The sequence below is a fragment of the Ahaetulla prasina genome, chromosome 4 (assembly GCF_028640845.1).
Source record: "Ahaetulla prasina isolate Xishuangbanna chromosome 4, ASM2864084v1, whole genome shotgun sequence".
NCBI lineage: Eukaryota > Metazoa > Chordata > Lepidosauria > Squamata > Colubridae > Ahaetulla > Ahaetulla prasina.
This window is the reverse complement of record NC_080542.1, coordinates 16,506,679-16,529,534: the sequence shown is the minus strand read 5'-3', so window position 1 is coordinate 16,529,534 and position 22,856 is coordinate 16,506,679. Positions and strand designations below refer to the sequence as shown.

Genomic DNA, 22,856 nt, shown 5'->3' with positions numbered 1-22,856 from the left:
TTGATGGAAAGAGAATTGAGGCTGAGAACAGATAGATGATGTGGGCAGTTTTCTAGATGTTCGCAGACTGACATTAGTTTTATAATTTTGTCAAGTGTCAATGTTGGTAAGTAGGGATCCCCCATCCTGGAAAACACTTTTGAAATTTGGGGTACAATAAATTAGGTCATTGTCGACTCTGAAGCTGAATCAAAGGGTGGAATTGTAACTATGATCTTGTAAACCATACAAAAGACTGTGAAACTTGAATGGGGTTGGAATATTACAGAATTTTATTAAGGAATTTTTAGAAGGTGGATACAATTCAAATGAAAGAAAAAGGAAAAAGGAAAAAAGAAAAGTGGTAAATAAATAGAAGAAGGAAGGAAGGAAGGAAGGAAGGAAGGAAGGAAGGAAGGAAGGAAGGAAGGAAGGAAAAAAGAAAATATAAAGAAGTGGTTTAGGATCTTTTCTGCAGTTATGAATGTGTTTATATTTTATCCTCTCTAACATTACACCATGATGGTTCCTTTCTTTCTGATCATCAAACTCAAATCAAAATATCATTTTTTCCATTGACCCCATCAATAAAGGGATTCTAGTTATTGAGAAAAAAAGGAATATTTTTGCAATAGAACAGCCGTCTATAGCAGGATGGCATCTAGGAATATTTTGCGAGTGTAAGTATTAGAATTTTCAGCCATTATTTAGTTGAATGATAACTGTGAAAGTGCAACACAACACAATACAACACAACACAACACAACACAACTAAAGACAACTGGGAAACTAAAGAGAGTAAAAAAACACCACTGATGGATGAAAAGCAGTGGGCCTATCTTTCCACACTTCTATGGACAGCACAACATACACAATCCTCACATACATTTTAATCCTATTGTATCATTACCAGGGACCAGGACCTAAACACTGCTTTACAACTAACAAAAAAGCTTGGATATATCTGAGAGGGAAGGAAATATTCTATCAACTCACTACTTCTGTGCCTCCCAAACAATCAGAGAAAATTTTAACATGAAGCTGAGTTTTTGGGCAAAAAAACAGATTGGGAATCTTATTCATGTATTCTGAGCTAAAATAGAAAAGCACCTAATTTCTCAATAAAAGTTGGTTATTTCTGGTTTCTAATCATGTGAAATATAGAGGTCAACATATAAATGTACAATGTACAAATACAGCAATACAGCACATAGCTTATAAAAACTGGAGTGAATGCTCCAACATTGGAAATTTTAAGAAAATGTTGGATAACCATCTGACTGAGATGGTGTAGGGTTTCCTGCCTGGGCAGGGGGTTGGACTAGAAGGCCTCCAAGGTCCCTTCCAACTCTGTTGTTGTTATTGTTAACTCAGCTTGTGATAAACAGAGGGTCACATACCCTTTTGGACACACATATCTTGTGAGTTGAATTCAAGACATGAATTGGAGGCATGTTCACGTCATATTTCTTAGGAAAAACTAATAACCATTCTGTCTACACAATTGTTTTTTCATGTTTGAAGTTCTGGGAATATTAATCTTTCTTGCCAATAAAGGAGAATATTTGTAGCTCAGGTGTCAAGACTGATAGTGGTTATCTATACGACAAAATCGCTCAGCTCCGGGATGGTCTGGACCGAAATTGGGATGATCCAAGCGAGGGAGAGGAGGCACGTCTTGTCGACTCTGTTTGGGATGAGTTTGACCTTGTGGCTCCCGAGGACGTGGACAGGTTGTTGGGGAGGCTCCGCGCTACTACATGTTTATTGGATCCGTGTCCTTCCTGGCTGGTGCTGGCCACTCAGGAGGTGACACGAGGCTGGCTCCAGAGGATCATAAATGCTTCTTTGTTGGAAGGGGTTTTCCCTGCCGTCTTGAAAGAGGCGGTGGTGAGACCCCTCCTTAAGAAGCCCTCTTTGGACCCAGCTATTTTGGGAAATTATCGGCCAGTCTCCAACCTTCGCTTTGTTGCGAAGGTTGTAGAGAGTGCTGTGGCGCGTCAGTTACCCCAATACCTGGAAGAATCCATCTATCTGGACCCGTTCCAGTCCGGCTTCCGACCCGGCTACAGCACGGAGACAGCTTTGGTCGCATTGGTGGATGATCTCTGGAGGGCCAGGGACAGGGGTTATTCCTCTGCCCTGGTCCTATTAGACCTCTCAGCGGCTTTTGATACCATCGACCATGGTATCTTGCTGCGCCGACTGGGGGGATTGGGAGTGGGAGGCACCGTTTATCGGTGGTTCTCCTCCTATCTCTCCGACCGGTCACAGACGGTGTTGACAGGGGGGCGGAGGTCGACCGCGAGGGCCCTCACTTGTGGGGTGCCGCAGGGGTCGATTCTCTCGCCCCTTCTGTTCAACATCTATATGAAGCCGTTGGGTGAGATCATCAGTGGCTTTGGGGTGAAGTACCATCAGTACGCTGACGACACTCAGCTGTACTTCTCCACCCCAGGTCACCCCAATGAAGTTGTTGAAGTGCTGTCCCGGTGTTTGGAAGCCGTACGGGTCTGGATGGGGAGAAACAGGCTCAAGCTCAATCCCTCCAAGACGGAGTGGCTGTGGATGCCGGCATCTCGATTCAGTCAGCTGCAGTTGCAGCTGACTGTTGGAGGCGAGTTATTGGCCCCAAAGGATAGGGTGCGCAACTTAGGTGTCCTCCTGGATGAGCGGCTGTCGTTTGAAGACCATTTGACGGCCGTCTCCAGGGGGGCCTTCCACCAGGTCCGCCTGGTTCGGCAGTTGCGCCCCTTCCTTGATCGGGATGCCTTGTGCACAGTCACTCACGCACTCGTTACCTCTCGCTTGGATTATTGTAATGCTCTCTACATGGGGCTCCCCTTAAGGTGCACTCGAAGGCTTCAGCTAGTCCAGAATGCAGCTGCGCGGGTGATAGAGGGAGAGTCGCGTACCTCCCACATAACACCTCTCCTGCGCAGACTGCACTGGCTACCTGTGGCTTTTCGGGTGCACTTTAAGGTTTTGGTTATGACCTTTAAAGCGCTCCATGGCTTAGGGCCTGGGTACTTACGGGACCGCCTACTGTTACCATATGCCTCCCACCGACCCGTACGCTCTCACAGAGAGGGACTTCTCAGGGTGCCGTCCGCCAAGCAATGTCGGCTGGCGGCCCCCAGGGGAAGGTCCTTCTCTGTGGGGGCTCCCACACTCTGGAACGAACTTCCCGGGTTTCGCCAAATACCTGACCTTGGACCTTTCGCATGAACTGAAGACGCATCTTTTTATTCGCGCGGGGCTGGCTTAAATTTTATGGATTTTATAGTTTTTATTATTAATTTTAAACAGGGTTTTAATTTCTATATATTTTAAATTTTTAGGCAAATTATAATAAGGTTTTTAATGTTGTATTTTATAGAATATTGTCTTGTCTGTTTTTATTTGCCTGTACACCGCCCTGAGTCCTTCGGGAGAAGGGGGGTATAAAAATCAAATAAATGAAATGAAATGAAATGAAATGATTCGCACTTTCGCCTACATTTTTCCTTCTCTCACAGCTTGAAAATAACATCAGACCAACAATCAAGTAAAGAATACCCCAATCAAGAAACTGCCAAAAAAGCCGAAAGTAAACAACCCAACCAAAGAATCTCCAAGGTCAACCCCACCAAAACTGCCAGACAAGAGACTAGAACAGAGGTCTTCAAACTTGGCAGCTTCAAGACTTGGGGACTTCAACTCCCAGAATTCTGGGAGTTGAAGTCCCCAAGTTTTAAAGCTGCCAAGTTTGAAGACCTCTGCACTAGAATATAAACTGACAACAAACTGCACTCCTTACTAGCAATGATGATATTACAAAGTTTGAAAAACTTCTACAAGAAAACAAGCAACAACTTCTACAAGAAAACTTCTACAAGAGCACCAAGCCTCCCCACAATCTTTCTTGGTTTTGAAAATGGACATAGGCAGAGATTGTTGGCTATTTTTACCACTGCTGATATACTCAAATAATGTTCTGTGCTTGATTAGTTTTTTTAAGAAACCCAAGAGGTCAAGATGAGGAGCAACAAAGCAGGAACAATTTAGTGGAACTGACCAAAGGGACAAGAGAAATTTTATTGGGATCACGATCTCGTACCATTTTTCTTTCAACATTAATTTTAAAGAGAAAGAAAAGCAAAGAAAGCTTTGTATTCCCAAGGGTATCATGCAGAATCTGTATGTGTTCATACATTGTAATAATTGCAAGACTTCTTCAGAGAGTGTATTATTCCCCTATGAGAATTCCGGCGTTCTTAGTAGTCATGAAGGCTGAGCTCCTGCCAAAAGAACCGTTTTAGTTTTTACTAAGAAACTTTCGGTGACAGTCTTCCAAGAGAGAGCCACCAATTCCAGAACAAATTCACAATATCTGGCTTTCATAAAAAGCAAATGGATCATCGTACTGGGTACTTTAGTAGCAACTGATAACACACTTGGCTCTTTTTTGATGGACGAGGAATATCTCGGGAAGCAGAAAGGTCAAAATCTTTTCTGCCATTGGAGAAAACAAACAATCTGCAACTCCAGAAATCTTTGGTCATCTGTAGTCCAAGTAGTAACCATATCCAGCTTTGCTTACTTCCTAGTCCAAAGAAGGTAATGTAGATCTGATGTGATCATCTTTGTTCTCTTAGAAAATTAATCTGTGTTAGTTGACTGGGTTAAGTTTAACATGGGAATGTTCTAATTTCTTTATTCAAATACTAAATAGACATTGTAAGAACAATTTCTATGATATTTGTTTTTTGCAAAAAAAAATTTCCTGACCTTCCCTGAACTTCCCTGAGTTCCCTTTATAATCTCATTACAAAATTCTGCTGAAATATCCTTTGTTTTCCTAGAAAAACAACAATCTGTGTTACTAGAATAAAGTAAACTTAATATGGGCATGTTCTAACTTGTTTCCTAATGTGAATTTAACTGAAATAAAGGTTGATAAGGGAATCTGTCTTCCCCGTTGACTTTGGCTTGTCAGGAGGTCACAAATATGATCACATGGCCCTGGGACACTGCGACCTTAATGAAATAATGCCAGCTTCCACATGTTCATCACGTGACCATGGGGATGCTGCAGTGGTTGCAAGTGTGAAAAATGGCCACAAGACACTTCTTTCATGTCGGGGCCCCCTGGCTTCGTGGTAGCAGAACTGCCGGAAGCGATGGCGCTGCGCCTCCATCCGGAGGGCGTCCCCTTTCAAGATGGCCACCTTGACTTTGGCATATTCACCTCGGTCCTGGAGGCTGAGGCTACTGTAGGTCTCCTTGGCTTCCTTACCCAACACAGGCACCAGGCGAGCCAGCCATTCTCGGTGGGGCACCTGGCAGGTTCCAGCTAGATGTTCAAAGGAGGCAAAGAAGGCTTTGTTGCCCCACCACGGGGCGGGTCCCTCAGACAGCTGCTGGTGTCCCTCCCCTAGAGGAGAGATCTGGAGCGCAGTGAGGAACTCCTGCCATTGTGCTTCCCAAAGTTCGGGCAAGTCCTCCTTGGGCTCCTGCTTCATTTGCCGCGGGGCAGCCCAATTTAGGAACTCTCTAATGGTGCCCACATGAAGGACCCGAGGCAGTTTCCCTGCACGGTCTGTTCCTTCTGCCCCTCGGGGGCTGACAGTTTGACGCTCTTCGACTTTGACCCCCTCGATGTCTTGGGGTGCCATCAGCTCTTCTGGCTCTCTGCTCAGCCGCCATGGCCTCTCGAAAAGCAGGCCCCGCTGATCACAAAGTTTGCAATTTCAGTCAATTCTGGGCCAGAAGGCTGCAGGGATATCCAAAAGCACAGGTATTTATTTATTTTTCTTTTGGAAAGATCCTAGAACTTTTCTTCTCACAAGTATTGCTTCTTAAACTGTCCCAAAGGTGTTTTTTCAGGAGGCAACTGGACTTTCTTGTTTTTTCATTTGAAGATGTTTCAGTTCTCATCCAAGAAGCTTCCTCAGCTCTGACAGGATAGTGGGGAATGGAAGGTGTTACATTCCTTGCAAACAGCTGGTCATTTGCATCCTTTTAGAGGGTCATTGAAGCACTTGGACATTTATCTGTGTCCTCAGGAACCAGGAACACTACTCAGGTGACCCTGAGGACACAGATAAACCTCCAAGTACTTCAACAACCCTCTAAGAATGCAAATGGCCAATTGTCTGCAAAGAATATAAATTCTTCTGTTCACCACTATCCTGAAGAAGCTTCTTGTATGAGAAGTGAAATGTCTTCAAAAGAAAAAAAATCAAGAAAGTCCAGTTGCCTCCTGAAAAAGCACCTTTGGGACAACCATGGTCTGGATGACTGAAAATCGCTACAGACTTTTTCCTTCTTAAACTGTTACTGAAAATAGACACAATATTTGAGATTTCTATTCACGTAATCTTGACATAGAATCAAATACTCACATCTATATTTCCTTATTTTGGTGGCCATCAGTGAATTGCAAATCATGAATAGAAGTGCCGTACATATATTTCCCAGCAGGGAAAAATGCAGCACTGAAGTTTTTGAAGCTCTGGTAATTTTTGCAAAGTTACCTAATTGTACCAAATATTTTCAATCCTTTTAAATCTGCAGTGCTACAGAAGAAATAACTGAATATATTACTACCATGTCTGAAAAAAGTTCATAAAGTCTAATTTAAGGCTATGGCTAAAAGTAACTAATTAATCAAAATCAATTGCTGCTGTTTTCTTTGCTTTGGTTAGTCTGTCAGGACTGCAGTAGCTAAAATTTTTTAACATGAGATCAAATATTTAGATTTTCTGAGAAGAAATACCCCTTCATAAAAACTACAGTTGGGGAGAAGAGGGGGAGAGAAAGAGTGGGGGAGAGAGAGAAAGAGAGATATCACCTCAAATAAGTTATTTAGAGTCTTTAAATTATCTTTGAAATGAAATCTAGAGCAAATTTCTCTTCATTAAAATTAGGAAAACAGATAGGAAAAGATAACACCAAAAATATTTTTTTTCACTGCATAGTAATTTTGATGTTCCCTGTCACAAAGCACCCTTACCTTCAAATGTTGATAATACGATTTCCTGGAATAATTCCTGATATGAGGAATGGCTGTTGGTTGTCATGGCTGTATTTTGGTGTAATTCCATATTTTAAAAATGATACTCAGTCTAATGGTCCCTCATTCTTTTTCTTTCTCCTCAGACAGGAGACCATGACAGAAGCTGAGAACTTTACCTCCGTCAAGGAATTCATCCTGCTGGGACTCACCAGCCATAGAAAAATCCAGCTTCTCCTCTTTGGGGTCATTCTTATCATCTACTCGCTTACAGTATTGGGGAACTTATTGATCATGATATTGGTGAAGGTTGATGTAAAACTCCACACACCCATGTATTATTTTCTTTTCCAACTTGCAGGGGTAGATATCTGCTATGTTACCAGCACCATGCCTCTCATGTTGACTCAGCTCCTGACTGATGATGGAACCATTTCTTTAACTTTCTGTATGATCCAGATGTACATTGCCTTGGCCACAGCTTCTGTTGAGGTTCTCCTGTTGGGGGTCATGGCCTATGACCGCTACCTGGCCATCTGTTGCCCTTTACTTTATCCTGTTCTCATGGGTAAACAGTGTCAGTTGCAGTTCACTTTAGCATGCTGGATCATAGCTCCTCTGGTCTGTGTGATTTGTATTGTCTGCCTCGTTTGCCAAAACTATTGTGGTCCCAATGAGATCAATCACTTCATATGTGAGGTGCCAATGGTGTTGAAACTTGCATGTGGTGATACCAGTATTACTGAGGATATCATTTTTGGAATAGGCTCGTGTGTCCTTCTGGGTCCCCTTTCTTTTATACTGACCTCCTATGGATTTATTCTTCGTACTGTGTCACAAATGAAATCACACGTGGGGAGGCACAAGGCTTTCTCTACCTGTGTCTCCCATCTCCTTGTGGTCTCCTTGTTTTATGGCCCTTCCATCTGCGTGTATCTGCTTCCAGAGACTGAATCATCATCTAATCGCGATAAACAAATTGCAGTCTTCTACGTTGTGATCACTCCTCTGCTCAACTCTATCATTTATACTCTGCGAAACAAGGACATCCATAGGGCAGCAGCCAAGATCTTGTGAAGAAGGAGCTTTGAACAAAACTATTATGGTTTGTGTCAAGATTGAACAACTTTTTTTTTTTAAAAAGCCAAGATGGTCTAACAGTGGATGATTGTGAGTATTGCTCTGAAATAATTGGAAAGTCTGTCAACCTTGAAATGATCTCCAATCTATGGTTGATATATCTCTCCATCTAGTCTGTATTCAGTAATTGTGTTTAGATTTCATAAAATCAAAACGTAATTCTTACAAAATGTGGAATATCCTTCTCTTGTATCTACTTTCCTGGTGTGGCGGTCACTTGCAACTCTGTTATTCTGTTCTGTTATAATTCAATGATATTTTATTTTAGTCAGGTGAGATTTAACCTATGTTTGAATATTTGTCCCATAATTTTTACTGCCATTGTTGTTAGCTAATCAGTATGAGTCTTCATTTCAATTCAACACTTCAGAAAAAAAGTAAACATATTCTGGAATATGCTGCAATGGATTCAGTGATATTTTATTTCAGTAAGTTTAATAGGATTGCATTATAAGGTCTTGCAAAGAACATATACTACCATCATAGTGTTGAAATATTGTAGAAATCTGTCTGAATATACCGTAATGATGAACAAAATGACATCTATGGAAATTCATGCTCAATTTAGCACCTATTGAGAGAAGATATATTGCTCTGAATGTTACGATCTAAATTCAGGATAATATGGCTTTTTAGAAATAAACAACAAAATCTAATAAAAGTTGGAGCATTAACTTCTTGAATTTTTTTTTAAAGTCTGAGATGAAATTGATATAAATATAACACCCAGGTGGTGCCCGGTCCATACTGTATACCATTCGGTTCTCTAAATTTTAATAATCTTTAAAATTTTATTTCTGAAGCCTTTAAAAAAAGTTTCACACTGAAGACGGAAGAGGAATAAGCCAGAGGTGAAGGAGCTTCCTGGATGAGAAGCAAAGTGTCTTCAAACAAAAAACAGAATCTACTGCACACATTTCACATATTTCTATTACTCTGGAATATTGTTTATCCGTGCTTTGTTACGAAAATACATGTTGGGGCTTGCTAAACTGACACTTACATCTTGAAATTTAATGAGTATTTACGATCGGCCTCTCCTCTCCCCTTCTCTCCCTCAGCCTTGCCCCACAGAAACATCTCCTATCTATCCCCTTCTTTCCCTCAGGCTTGCCCCACAGAAATCTCCCCTATCCTATCCTCTTCCGTCCCTCAGCCTTGCCCCACAGAATCCTCCCCATCCAATCCCCTTCTCTCCCTCAGGTTTGCCCCACAGAAATATCTCCTATCCTATCCCCTTCTCTCCTTCAGGCTTTCTAGCCTCTTCTCTCCCACAGGCTTGTTATTTTCAAGTTGGGAGGGGAGTAGAACGTCTAATTAATTAATATCTGAGTGTGTTATAATAATATAGGAACTACTAATGCTCTGATGGTCATTTCGAAAAATCCTTTCTTAGTGAGCACTTAGAAGCCAAGAGGAACATACGTGGCACATTTCAAGTTTGTAGGCTTTACGGTTCTGGAGATTTCGTGATTACAGCATGAGTGTTTTTTGCATATATATATATATAAAACCCGAATAACCAAAGACCTACATACAAACACCCGTGAAAACCTCAGAAAACACACACACACACACACACACACACACACACACACACACACACACACATATATCTGTCTGTCTTTCTGTTTGTATGTCTGTCTTTGGTTATTCGGGTTTTCTCCCGCGTAAAATTGGAAGTGTCTTGGCAACGTTTCGATGAAGTCTCATTCGTCATCTTCAGGCTTCAGCTTCATGCTTCTAGGAGCAATGTGTGATCAGAGCTGTTTCTTCCTTTTAACCAAGACTCTGCATACAAACCCCTAAACACAGACCCCACCACCTACCTTGAAAAAACTACTAGATCCAAAATAAAAGCCTCACCCATCAGCGAAGAAATCCAACAAAGAATCATTCCCAGAGAGAAATCATCCAGATGCCCTAAGCTCTATGGTCTCCCCAAGATATACAAAGAAGGAACCCCACTTAGACCCATAGTCAGCTCCATAGGCTCACCTCTACAAAATCTAGCCAAATTTCTCGCCAAACAACTACAGCCCTGTGCAGAATCCATCACCTCGCACGTAAAAAACTCATTCCAGTTCATAGAGATCATAAAGAAACAAAACTTGCAGCCCAGCAACCTACTCGTGAGCTTTGATGTCATATCCCTCTTCACCAAAGAATCAAAGAAGCCTGACAGCTATCCAAAACAAATATAACCCCCCCAAGCACATCCTAGATCTGACCAACCACTGCCTATCCAACACATACTTCATCTATAACGGACAAACATACAAACAAATAGAAGGAGCACCGATGGGATTACCCCTCTCACCTGTCATTGCCAACCTCTACATGAAACACTTTAAAACCCAAGCTCTAGAAAAATCTGATCAGAAACCCAAACTCTGGCTCAGATACGTAGATGACACCTTCATAATCTGGCCACACGGGAAAGAAAAACTGGGCAACTTCCTCATACACCTCAATAGCCTACACCCCAAAATACAGTTCACCATGGAAACAGAAGCTAACAACCAACTTCCCTTCCTGGATGTCTTAGTCTACAGGAAACCCAATGGCTCCCTAGGACACACCATCTACCAGAAGAAAACACACACAAACAGCTATCTGCATGCACTCTCACACCACCACCCAGCACAGATCAACTCCATAGCCAAGACACTCATCTCCAGAACAAAACGCTTAGCTGACGAACAACACCTAAAAACCGAACTACACACTCTCACCAACGTACTAACTCCAATGGATTTCAAAGAAATAAGATTACCAATTTAATCCAAAAAGAAACCCCCACTAAAATCCAAGACAGAGAACAAGAAAACGGCACAGTCTTCCTCCCATATATAAAAGGCACCACAGACAGAATCAGTAAGATCCTCCACAAACACAACATCAAGACAGCATTCTGCACAAACCAAAAAATATCCACCATCCTAAGAAACCCCAAAGACAAAATTGAGTTAGAAAATCAAGGAGTATATGAAATTCCATGCACCGTCTGCCCCACCACATACATCGGACAAACCAACAGAAGAATAAGTGCACGCATTGAAGAACACAAGAACTCAGTCAAAAAAGAGGAACCAATTTCTTCCCTGGTCCAACACCTTAAAACCACAGGACATGATATTGACTTTAAAAAGACCAGAACTATCGCCAAAACTGAACACTTTAACAGCAGAATAATCAGAGAAGCCATCGAGATAGAAAAACGCCCATACAACATGAACAAATGAGATGATACCTCCCGCCTACCAGCCATTTGGAAACCTGCCCTTATTGACAAACGAGTCCCTAACATGAGGAATGACACCAGACTCACACTCACGAGGTCCACACAGGATGTCACCACCACACATCCACCCAGAAAGCAGACCCAAACCCACACTGATCATGAAGCATGACCAAGGACCAGAAGCCAGACCGCAGCTGCAACATTAGCCATTTCAAACCCCTCCAATCCATAAATGCAGCAGACTGACACTATGAAGATGTAGGACGAACATGACCACGAAGCCAAACAACAGCAATGCAGCTCACCAGCTCAAATGCCCCTGCAACTCAGACTAATCTGAGCACAACCAAGCCCCCATCCAAACAGGACACACCCCCAGCCAATCAGAGCACAAAACCCCCCCATCCAATCAGAGCACAGCCAAGCTCCCACCCAATCAGTTCAACCCCCCACTAGCAGTTAAAAGGAAGAAACAGCTGCGATCACACATTGCTCCCAGAAGCACGAAGTTGAAGCCTGAAGATGACGAATGAGACTTCGTCGAAATGTTGCCAAGACACTTCCAATTTTATACGGGAGAAAACCCGAATAACCAAAGACCTACATACAAACACCCGCAAAAACCTCAGAAAATAAATATTGCACCTCTACAGGGAGGAAATCCACCGTCTGACCAGGACCTATGAAAAACTAGAAGTCCAAAGAGCTTCCATTTTATGTGACCTCGCATTCCTACGAAACTGCCAAGATCAAAATTTAATCCCCACATGCTTCCAATTGAAATTCCACTCCAACTCTGCAGCCACCAAACGCATCCTAAAAAGAACAGAATTGGCCCTAATCAGAAATGAACTTCACACAAAAAGATTCCTCCTAGATTGAATCAACAAAGATCTCCTCACACTTCCCCTCAAACTCAGCAACAAGATCCACACTGCATTTTGGGACAAATCCAAACAACTCGCTGTCTGGAGAGCCAAAACACAGACCACCCTCAAGACAAACACATACACCAACACACTCCAAAGACTACGAGAAAGGCCAGAAACAAACCCCTCCCCCCTCATCGCCACACATGAAACAAATAGTGCATAACATCTCAGATAGGATCCTCACCAAAGCTGAAACCGATGTTCTTTCCAAAGGATTCAACTTTGCAGTTACCCCCAAACACATCCCCACTGAAACCAATATATGTGAAGTTGAAACCAGCCTGCCCAAAATCAACCCCAACGATGCTAACAAAATCAGACTCGAAATCACCAACATCCTCTGCACCAGCAAGCCACCCAAAAGCAACTTACCCAAAGAGGAACAGACAGCACTACTTAACCTGAAAAAAGACACCAGCATAATAATCCTACCAGCAGACAAGGGCAATGCCACGGTGGTTATGAACACATCAGACTACCAAACCAAATTAACCAACCTACTCCAAGACCCGGCATACAAGCTCCTAAAAACAGACCCCACCACCTACCTAGAAAAAACCACTAGATCCAAAATAAAAGCCTCCCCCATCAGCGAAGAAATCCAACAAAGAATCATTCCCAGAGAGAAATCATCCAGATGCCCTAAGCTCTATGGTCTCCCCAAAATACACAAAGAAGGAACCTCACTTAGACCCATAGTCAGCTCCATAGGCTCACCTCTACAAAACCTAGCCAAATTTCTCACCAAACAACTACAGCCCTATGCAGAATCCATCACCTCACACGTAAAAAACTCATTCCAGTTCATAGAGATCATAAAGAAACAAAACCTACAACCCAGTGACCTACTCGTGAGCTTCGATGTCATATCTCGCTTCACCAAAGTGCCAATCAAAGAAGCCTTGACAGCTATCCAAAACAAATGCAACCCCCCAAAACACATCCTAGATCTAACCAACCACTGCCTAACCAACACATAATTCATCCATAATGGACAAAGATACAAACAGATAGAAGGAGTACCCATGGGATCACACCTCTCACCTGTCATCACAAACCTCTACATGGAACACTTTGAAACCAACGCTTTTGATAAATCTGAATTCAAACCCAAACTCTGGCTTAGATACGTAAATGACACTTTCATAATTTGGCCACATGGAAAGAAGAAACTGGACAATTTCCTCACACATCTCAACAGCCTATACCCCAAAATACATGGAAATACCATGGAAATAGAAGCTAACAACCAACTCCTCTTTCTGGACGTCCTAATCTACAAAAAACCCAATGGCTCCCTAGGATACATCATCTACCAGAAAAAACCACACATCAACCGCTACTTAAATGCACAATCACATCACCACCCTGCATAGATCAGCTTCGTAGCCAAGACTCTCATCTCCAGGACCAAACACGTAGCTGACAAAGAGCACCTGAAAACTGAATTACACACTCTTAATCTCCAATGGATCCCAAAGAAACACAATTACCAGCCTAATCCAAAGGGAGACACCGCCCAAGAACCAAGACACAGAACAAGACAAAGGCATCGCCCTCCTCCTGTACATCAAAGGCACCACAGATAAAATCAGCAAAATTCTCCACAAACACAGCATCAAGACAGCCTTCTGCACAGACCAAAAAATAGCCAACATCTTAAGAAACCCCAAAGACAAGATCCATCTAGAAAACCAAGGAGTCTATGAAATAGCATGCAAAATCTTCCCAGCCACATACATTGGACAAACTAATAGGAAAATAAATGCACACATTGCAGAACACAAAAACGCAGTCAGAAAAGAAGAAAAAACCTCCTCCCTTTTCCAGCACCTTAAAACCACAGGACACGAAATTGATTTTGAAGGAGCCAAATTAATCTCCAAAACTGAACACTATAAGAAGAGAATAATTATGGAAGCCATTGAAATAGAGAAATACCCTCACAATATGAACAAACAGGATGACACCTCCTGCCTACCAGACATCTGGAAACCAGCCTTGTTCAACAAACGAGTCCCAGCCATGAAAATTGACCCCGGGCCCAGGACAACACACAACGCCACCACCAATCATCCTCACCAGATCCAAACCCAAACCCATCCCACAGACGAAACACAACCACCATCCAGAAGCCAGACCATGCTGACACCACTGACAGCTGCGCCGCCCTCTGATCCCCACACAAAGCAGGCTGACACACACCAGGAACACATGACAGGACTTCGGACTCAGAGCCAAACCAGGGCCTGGGATGCTGCATCACAGCCATCTGCTCAAAACATCACATCACAGAACTTCAGAGTCCACAAACACCAAAACTCAGGAACAAAAGACCAGGACCATACCCACACAGGATGCTACGAAACAGCCGAACAATCTGCAAATACCCACTCCATCTACCAATCAGGATGCAACCACAGAGCCAACCAACCCGCTCACAGCAACACTCCCCTCCTCAACCAATCTGCAAACACTCACTCCATCTACCAATCAAGATGCAACCACACAGCCAACCAACCCGCTCACAGCAACACTCCCCACCTCCCCATCAGTATTTATAGAGAGATGGCAGCTCCGACCACTCTTTGCTCAAGAAGCACGAAGCTGTAAACACCAGCCTGAAGGGGACGAATGACACTTTGTCAAAATGTCGCCAAGACACTTCCAATTTTACGTGGGAGAAAACCCGAATAACCAAAGACCTACATACAAACACCCGTGAAAACCTCAGAAAACACACATATATATATTTATATATATTAAGTGGGTTTTTTCCTATCGAAGCAACCTGGTCTACCCAAATACGGGAGAAAGCATACTGCTTCCCTTTCACCTTTCGGACCCAATCCAGGAGCCCTCACAGGTGGTCACTTTCTTGACAAACTATTTTGTGTTAAATTTTATATTTTACTGACAAAGAAATTAATGGAGACTAGTATAGATCTGTTTCAAGCTATTTCGTTCTCATCAGCTAGCCATACCTTTCTGGGTATGGTTCGAATCCCAGGTTTAAATCCCAGAAGGGTATGGCTATCTGATGAGAGCTAAATAGCTTGAAATAGATCTATACTAGTCTCCCTTTATTTCTTTGTCAGTAAAATATAACATAATACACACACCCACACACCATGTTTCCTCTATAATAAGATCCACCCTGAAAAGAAGCGCTAGCATGTTTTTGAACACATGCACTCAAATTAAGCCCTACCCCCAAATTTAGCCCTAATTAAGACCCCGGGTGATGGGTATTCATTATTTTAACCTCTGTTGATATGTTCAAACAATAGCTTGTCCTCGAATACATTTTTGAGATATACAAGAGGTCAAGATTAAGAGAAACAAAAAGTATATAAATTATTGGCTTAGGGCCAGGGTACTTACGGGACCGCCTGCTGTTACCGAATACCTCCCACCGACCTGTACGCTCGCACAGAGAGGGACTCCTTAGGATGCCGTCCGCCAAGCAATGTCGGCTGGCGGCCCCCAGGGGGAGGGCCTTCTCTGTGGGGGCTCCTACCCTTTGGAACGAACTTCCCCCTGGACTTCGACAATTGCCGGACCTTCGGACTTTCCACCGAGAGTTGAAGACCTATTTGTTTGTTCGCGCAAGACTGGCATAGGATTTTAATAGGATTTTAATTAGTTTTAATGTTTTAATATTTTATAAATTGGGGTTTTATTTTTAATTGTTTTAATTCAGCCATTTGTATAATAAGTTTTTTAATCATGTTTTTATGTGTATTTTGCTGTTGTTTTTTATTATGGCTGTAAACCGCCCTGAGTCCTTCAGGAGAAGGGCGGTATAAAAATGTAATAAATAATAATAATAATAATAATAATAATAATAATAATAATAATAATAATAATAATAATAATAATATTGCAATAGGTCAAAGGGATCTGAGCAATTTCATTCAGATCATGATCTCCTATCAATTTCCCTTCAATAGAGGTTTTGAGGAGAAAGTGGAGCAAAGTTTTGTATTCCCAATGATAATATGCAGAATCCCACTAGTCTCCTGGTGATATTTATGTGCTCATAAATTATAAATATTCCCAAGATACGTTCAGATGGTATATTATTCTTCCGTGAAAATTTAGCTGTTATTCTTAGTGTGAACAGATAGGTTGCCAAGCTTCTGTGAAGAATATTTTATTTTATTTTTTATTAAGACAAATTCTGTGACAATTCGTATATGTTTTTTTCATAACAGAGACCTAATCTCTATCCTCCATAGATGTTCAATATCTGGCTTCAGTAGAAAGCAAATGGATCAACTCCCATCATGCTGGCTACCTTAGTAGAAGTTGATCACATGATTAGCTCTTTCATGAAGGCTGAGGAACATCCTGGAAAAGAAGAAAGGTAATTTTATATTCTACTAGCTGATAACCCGGCATTGCCTGCGTATTTATTTATCCCAATCTTGTATTAAGATTTTCCCCCTTACTAGAGGAAGCCCCCTTGTGGAGTACTGTGAAGCCATTACCATGGCAACTCCAATGTGCTGCACAGTAAAAGCCATTTTAAGGCACCACAGGCTGTATCTTAACAGAACACCTCCCCCCACAAGGGGTGTTAGGGGTGTCTTACCCCCACAGTATTTCTTTCCAGAGAGTAAGACATCTGTGTACCAAATTTGGTTGAAATTGCTCGAGTATAACCATACCCAGCTTTGTTTAGCTTCCAAAGGTCCAAAGATGCAGAATCTGATGAGATAATCCTTGTTTTCCTAATAAAATAATTTGTTTTACTAGACCAGAAAGAAAGTTTAATAATGGGCATATAGTAATTTGTTTCCTAATGTGAATAATGTGAAGTAACAGAGGTGGTTCTATTTTATTTCCTTTTGAAAAGACTCTAGAATAACATTTCTTTGCAAGAAGTATTTTTTTTCTTAATATGTTGCTATTAAGTTATTAATAAATTACTATTCTAGCAATCTTGAAGTAGAATCTTTTAAGAAACTCACTACTATATATTTTTATTTTGAGAAGGAAATTGACAACGTAATTATTTTATGCATAATTTACAGCATGGGAAAATATTTGTAGTTTCTGAAGCTAAGGCAATGTTTGCACAATTATCTGGTTGTAACCAATTCCTTTGATATTTTTTAGTTTGCATTGCTACAGAAGAATAAATAACAGAATAAAATTTTACTAACCATGAAGCCGACTAAAAGTACATGTAGTGAAATTAAATCAATTGCCAAAAGAGTTAATTATGGAAGTTGCTTCAATTGTTGTTGATTGGTTCCTTTTGCTACTTTGTGGGCAAAGTAGCAAAAGGAACCAATCAATTGCAATAATAACAAAACAAAATCTTATTATAAGATTAAATATTTACAATGATGATTGGTATAAAAGCACATTCTATCAACAGAAAAAAAAACCACGCACACAACAGCTACAAATGGCAAGAAAATAGACATCAAAAGAGGGCTGTGAAAATATCTACAGACCTCTCACATCCTGGATATAATTTTTTTCAACTTCTATCCGTAAAAAGATGCTATAAGGACTGCATGCCAAAACAACTAGACACAAGGACAGTTTTTTCCCCAAATGCCATCACTCTGCTTAACAACTAATTCCCACAACACTGTCAAATAATTTAAGACTGTATTATTATTATTATTCTCTTCCTTCCTAGTACCTCACTAGTACCTTACTAGTGACCTACTAGTACCTTACTAGTGACCTCACCCCATTCCTAAGACGTCTGTAAGGGGTATGCATAAGTGCACCTGCGTGCCTACCATCCCTGTCCTAATATTTCTTTTTACTTACTGTTTTCACGTACCCAAATTATGCTTATACTTTTACCTTTTATCTTATATATGATTGACAAAATAAATAAATATCTATCTCTTCCCATTTATAACTATATATATGTTGCTTGTATCTTTCAATTATATTGTTTTTATTTGTTTCCTAGTATAATTTGATAGCTTATTAGTAACCTTGACTATCACTAAGTGTTGTATCTTTTTATTCTTGATGAATGTATTTTATTCTCCTTATGTACCCTGAGAGCATATACACCTAGGACAAATTCCTTGTGTGTCCTATCATACTTGGCCAATAAAGACTTCTATTCTATTCTATCACCCAAAATAAGTTATTTAGATTCTGCGTCTTTAAACCTGATCTCTAAAGCAAATCCCCTTGTATCAAATAAAGGAGAACTGATAGGAAAGAAAATTTTTTGATCTTCCCTACATCAAAGCATGCTCATCTTCAGATGACGACACTACCATATTTCCTGGAATAATTTCAGTACCCTGATTTCAGAAATGTCTGTGGGTAGTTTAGATATTTAAAAGTGGTAGTCGTTCTAATGGTCTCTCACTTCTTTTCTTTCTCTTCAGACAAGTGGTGATGATAGAAGCAGAAAACGTCACCTCCGTCAAGGAATTCATCCTACTGGGATTCACCCATGACAGAAAAATCCAATTTCTCCTCTTTGGAGTGATTCTCATCTTTTACTTGATTACAGTTTTGGGGAACCTGCTGATCATCATGTTGGTAGAGTCTGATGTACAACTCAACACTCCTATGTACTATTTCCTTTCTCATCTTGCGGTGATAGAAATATGTTACGTCACCAGCACTATGCCCATAATGTTATCTCACCTCATGGCTGGGAATGGAGCCATCTCCTTCCCACTCTGTATAGCCCAGATATTTGTGGTAGGGTCCATGGCTACTACCGAGTCTTTGCTACTGGGTGTCATGGCGTATGACCGTTATCTGGCCATCTGTTCTCCCCTAATATATACTGTTGTCATGGACCAGCGCTGCCAGTTGCAGTTTGCTGTAGCCTGCTGGATAATTGCACCCCTGCTCTGTGCTATATGTGATGCCATCCTGGTTTCCCAAACTTTCTGTGGTCCCAATCATATCAACCACTTCATGTGTGAATTTCCTGCAGTATTAAAACTTTCATGTGGTGATACACAACTCGTTGAGAATATTGTATCTGGGGCAGGAGCCTTACTCCTTCTGCTTCCCCTTTGTGTCATCCTGACCTCCTACGTGTTTATTCTTTATTCCGTATCCCACATGAAGTCTACAGTTGGACAGCACAAAGCGTTCTCTACCTGTGGCTCTCATCTGCTTGTAGTCACCTTGTTTTATGGCCCTTCCTTTTTTATATATGTAATTCCAAAATCAAGCTCAGCTCCTGATTATAATAAACACAGTGCAATTTTCTACATACTGGTCACCCCTCTGCTTAACCCTATCATTTATACTCTAAGGAACAAGGACATCCATAGGTCAGTAAGAAAGATATTGCAAAGAAAAGTCTTTAAGCAGAAAACATGAATGTTTGTGTCTTACTTTGTCAGTCTTTTTGCCATGTCAGATTGGCTGATCATGAGTATTAATTCAGAATGCCTTAAATGTTGCTTTGTCTAGCCATAAACTCAACACAATAATTCTATGAATGACCTCTCAGACTATTATTATCATGGTATTTGTGTGCAACATAAATACATTTATTTTTTAGAAAAATTGAGATATGTTTGCATTGGTTGCCGGTGGTTTTCCGGGTGCGATTCAAGGCTCTGGTTATCACCTTTAAAGTGCTCCATGGCATGGGACCGGGATATTTATGGGACCGCCTGCTGCCGCCAGTAACCTCCCAGTGACCGGTGCGCTCTCACAGGGAGGGCCTCCTTAGAGTGCCGTCGGCCAAACAATGTCGGCTGGCAGCCCCCAGGGGGAGAGTGTTCTCTGTGGGGGCTCCGGCCTTGTGGAATGAACTACCTGTGGGGCTACGTCTTCTTCCTGATCTTCGGACCTTTAAGCGCGAGCTCAAAACTTTCTTCTTTCACCAAGCAGGGCTGGCCTAATGATAAATTTTAATCGAGGGTTTGTTAGTGGGGTTTTCAAGGAGGTTTAATTTGGTTTTATAATTTTACTTATTTATTTTAAATACTCAGCTCATTGAATTAGATTTTTAATGACCTCACCCCATTCCTAAGAGGACTATAAGGGGCGTGCATAAGAGCACAAAAGTGCCTACCGTTCCTGTCCTATTGTTCCCTTTCATTATATCAAATTAATATAGTTGTTGCACACTTTTACTTATATATATGTGTTTATGATGTGTTGTTGTTTTATATCAATGTTTGAGTATATATTGTGACAAAATTTAAAAAAAATAGTATTTGACTGAGAATGGTACAGTCTACTACAAAGTTCTACTAGTCTGGAATATTGTTTTTAAATCCATGTTGACCCAAAATAATGGATATTTATTATTGATATTTATCACAGGTTGACCATATCGTAATCTGTTCTAAACTTTTACCCGGTATCAATGTTAGTTGACCAGTCTTTCTCCCAGGTACCTTTGGAAAAAAACAAAATATGCTGGCTGAGGAATTCTGGGAGTTGAAGTCCATACTTCTTAAAGTTGTTAATGTTGAGAAAAATTCTACCAGGGAATGTGCATCTAATGATATCAATGACATTTTTCTCCGGGTGAACATATAAAAGATTGTACTATAAAGTCTATGAAAGAATTATTCCTCTAATATTGTACAATTTTGTCTGAATGCCTAATCTCCATTAGAATTTGAATTCTTTATTGGCTAAGCATGATTAGACACACAAGGAATTTGTCTCCGGTACATAAGCTCTCAGTGTATATATAACAATAATGATAGAATATTGAACCAAATATTAAAATTTTCAAGATTTAATAGGAGCAAGAGAAAACAACAAGCTGATGTCCGTTTTCTTCTTCTTACAACCATTCAGGAGATGGTCTATCTGTCTTTGAGGCTCATCCAAGAAAGCTTGGCTAAGAAACAAGTTATACTTTTTTAAAAGATTTTTTTTATTTTTAACAAACAAACATACATAAAATCATCATCAATCTAAATCCATTGTGTCGATGGGTTGATCCCCAATCCTGTATGCCCATATACATTCCAATTAATTTATCTAGACTTACATTTTATCAGTACAATATGTATCTCAACTATAATCAAATAATTTCTAGTTAATTATAACGTTTCTATTTCTCCCTTAAAATCAACTTTCCAAATTAATATTACACATCTTTAAGTTCATTCCCTAAAAACAATTATATTGTTTAAACATTTCCCTATATTCTAACCTTTCTTAATTCTTTTTAAAATAATTCCCCTTCTAACCATTGATAAAAGAGATCCCATATCTTATAGAATTGTTTATCTTCTTGTTCTCTAATTTCTAAAGTCAATTTGCTCATTTCTGCACACTCCATCATTTTCCTAATAATTTCATCCTGCGATGGTAATTTTCCATTTTTCCAATTTTTAGCAAATACCATCCTTGCTGCTGTCAAAACATTGACAATCAAGTATTTCAATTCTCTACTATATGTTTCCGCTATGATTCCCAATAAAAAAACCCTCTGGTTTAAGATCAATATGTTTCTTTCTTTTTTTTTTAAGGAATTTTTTTTTTAATTTTTAACAGACATACATAAAATCATCGTCAATCCAAATACATTGTGTCGATGGGTTGATCTACAATCCTGTGTGCCCATATACATTCCAATTAATTATCTAAACTTACAGTATGATATGTATCTCAACTATAATCAAATAATTTCTAGTTAATTATAATGTTTCAATTTCTCCTTTAAAATCAACTTTACAAATTAATATTACACATCTTCAAGTCCATTCCCTAAAAGCAATTATATTGTTTAAATATTTCCCTATATTTATACCTTTCTTAATTCTTTTTAAAATAATTCCCCTTCTAACCATTGATAAAAGAGATCCCATATCTTATAGAATTGTTTATCTTCTTGTTCTCTAATTTCTAAAGTCAATTTGCTCATTTCTGCACACTCCATCATTTTCCTAATAATTTCATCCTGCGATGGTAATTTTCCATTTTTCCAATTTTTAGCAAATACCATCCTTGCTGCTGTCAAAACATTGACAATCAAGTATTTCAATTCTCTACTATATGTTTCCGCTATGATTCCCAATAAAAAAACCCTCTGGTTTAAGATCAATATGTTTCTTTCTTTTTTTTTTAAGGAATTTTTTTTTTAATTTTTAACAGACATACATAAAATCATCGTCAATCCAAATACATTGTGTCGATGGGTTGATCTCCAATCCTGTGTGCCCATATACATTCCAATTAATTATCTAAACTTACAGTATGATATGTATCTCAACTATAATCAAATAATTTCTAGTTAATTATAATGTTTCAATTTCTCCTTTAAAATCAACTTTACAAATTAATATTACACATCTTCAAGTCCATTCCCTAAAAGCAATTATATTGTTTAAATATTTCCCTATATTTATACCTTTCTTAATTCTTTTTAACATAATTCCCCTTATAACCATTGATAAAAGAGATCCCATGTCTTATAGAATTGGTTATCCTCTTGTTCTCTAATTTCTAAAATCAATTTACTCATTTCTGTGCACTCCATCATTTTCCTAATAATTTCATCTTGCAATGGTAATAGAAACATATTGATCTTAAACCAGAGGTTTTTTTATTGGGAATTATATCTGAAACGTATAGT

At 40.0% G+C, this 22,856-nt stretch overlaps 2 protein-coding genes across 2 annotated transcripts; both read left to right on the top strand.

Moving 5' to 3' along the window:
- Positions 1-3,765: 3,765 nt before the first annotated feature.
- LOC131197569 (olfactory receptor 5F1-like) lies at positions 3,766-8,106 on the top strand. The gene is made up of 2 exons (XM_058181796.1): positions 3,766-4,578; positions 7,123-8,106. Exons 1-2 carry the CDS (start codon positions 4,430-4,432, stop codon positions 8,051-8,053), a joined length of 1,080 nt encoding a protein of 359 aa, XP_058037779.1. The 5' UTR covers positions 3,766-4,429; the 3' UTR covers positions 8,054-8,106.
- A 10,573-nt stretch (positions 8,107-18,679) lies between these two features.
- LOC131198026 (olfactory receptor 5P56-like) lies at positions 18,680-19,627 on the top strand. Its single transcript, XM_058182536.1, has one exon. The coding sequence runs from the start codon at positions 18,680-18,682 to the stop codon at positions 19,625-19,627; it is 948 nt and encodes a 315-aa protein (XP_058038519.1).
- The last annotated feature ends 3,229 nt before the right edge of the window (positions 19,628-22,856 follow it).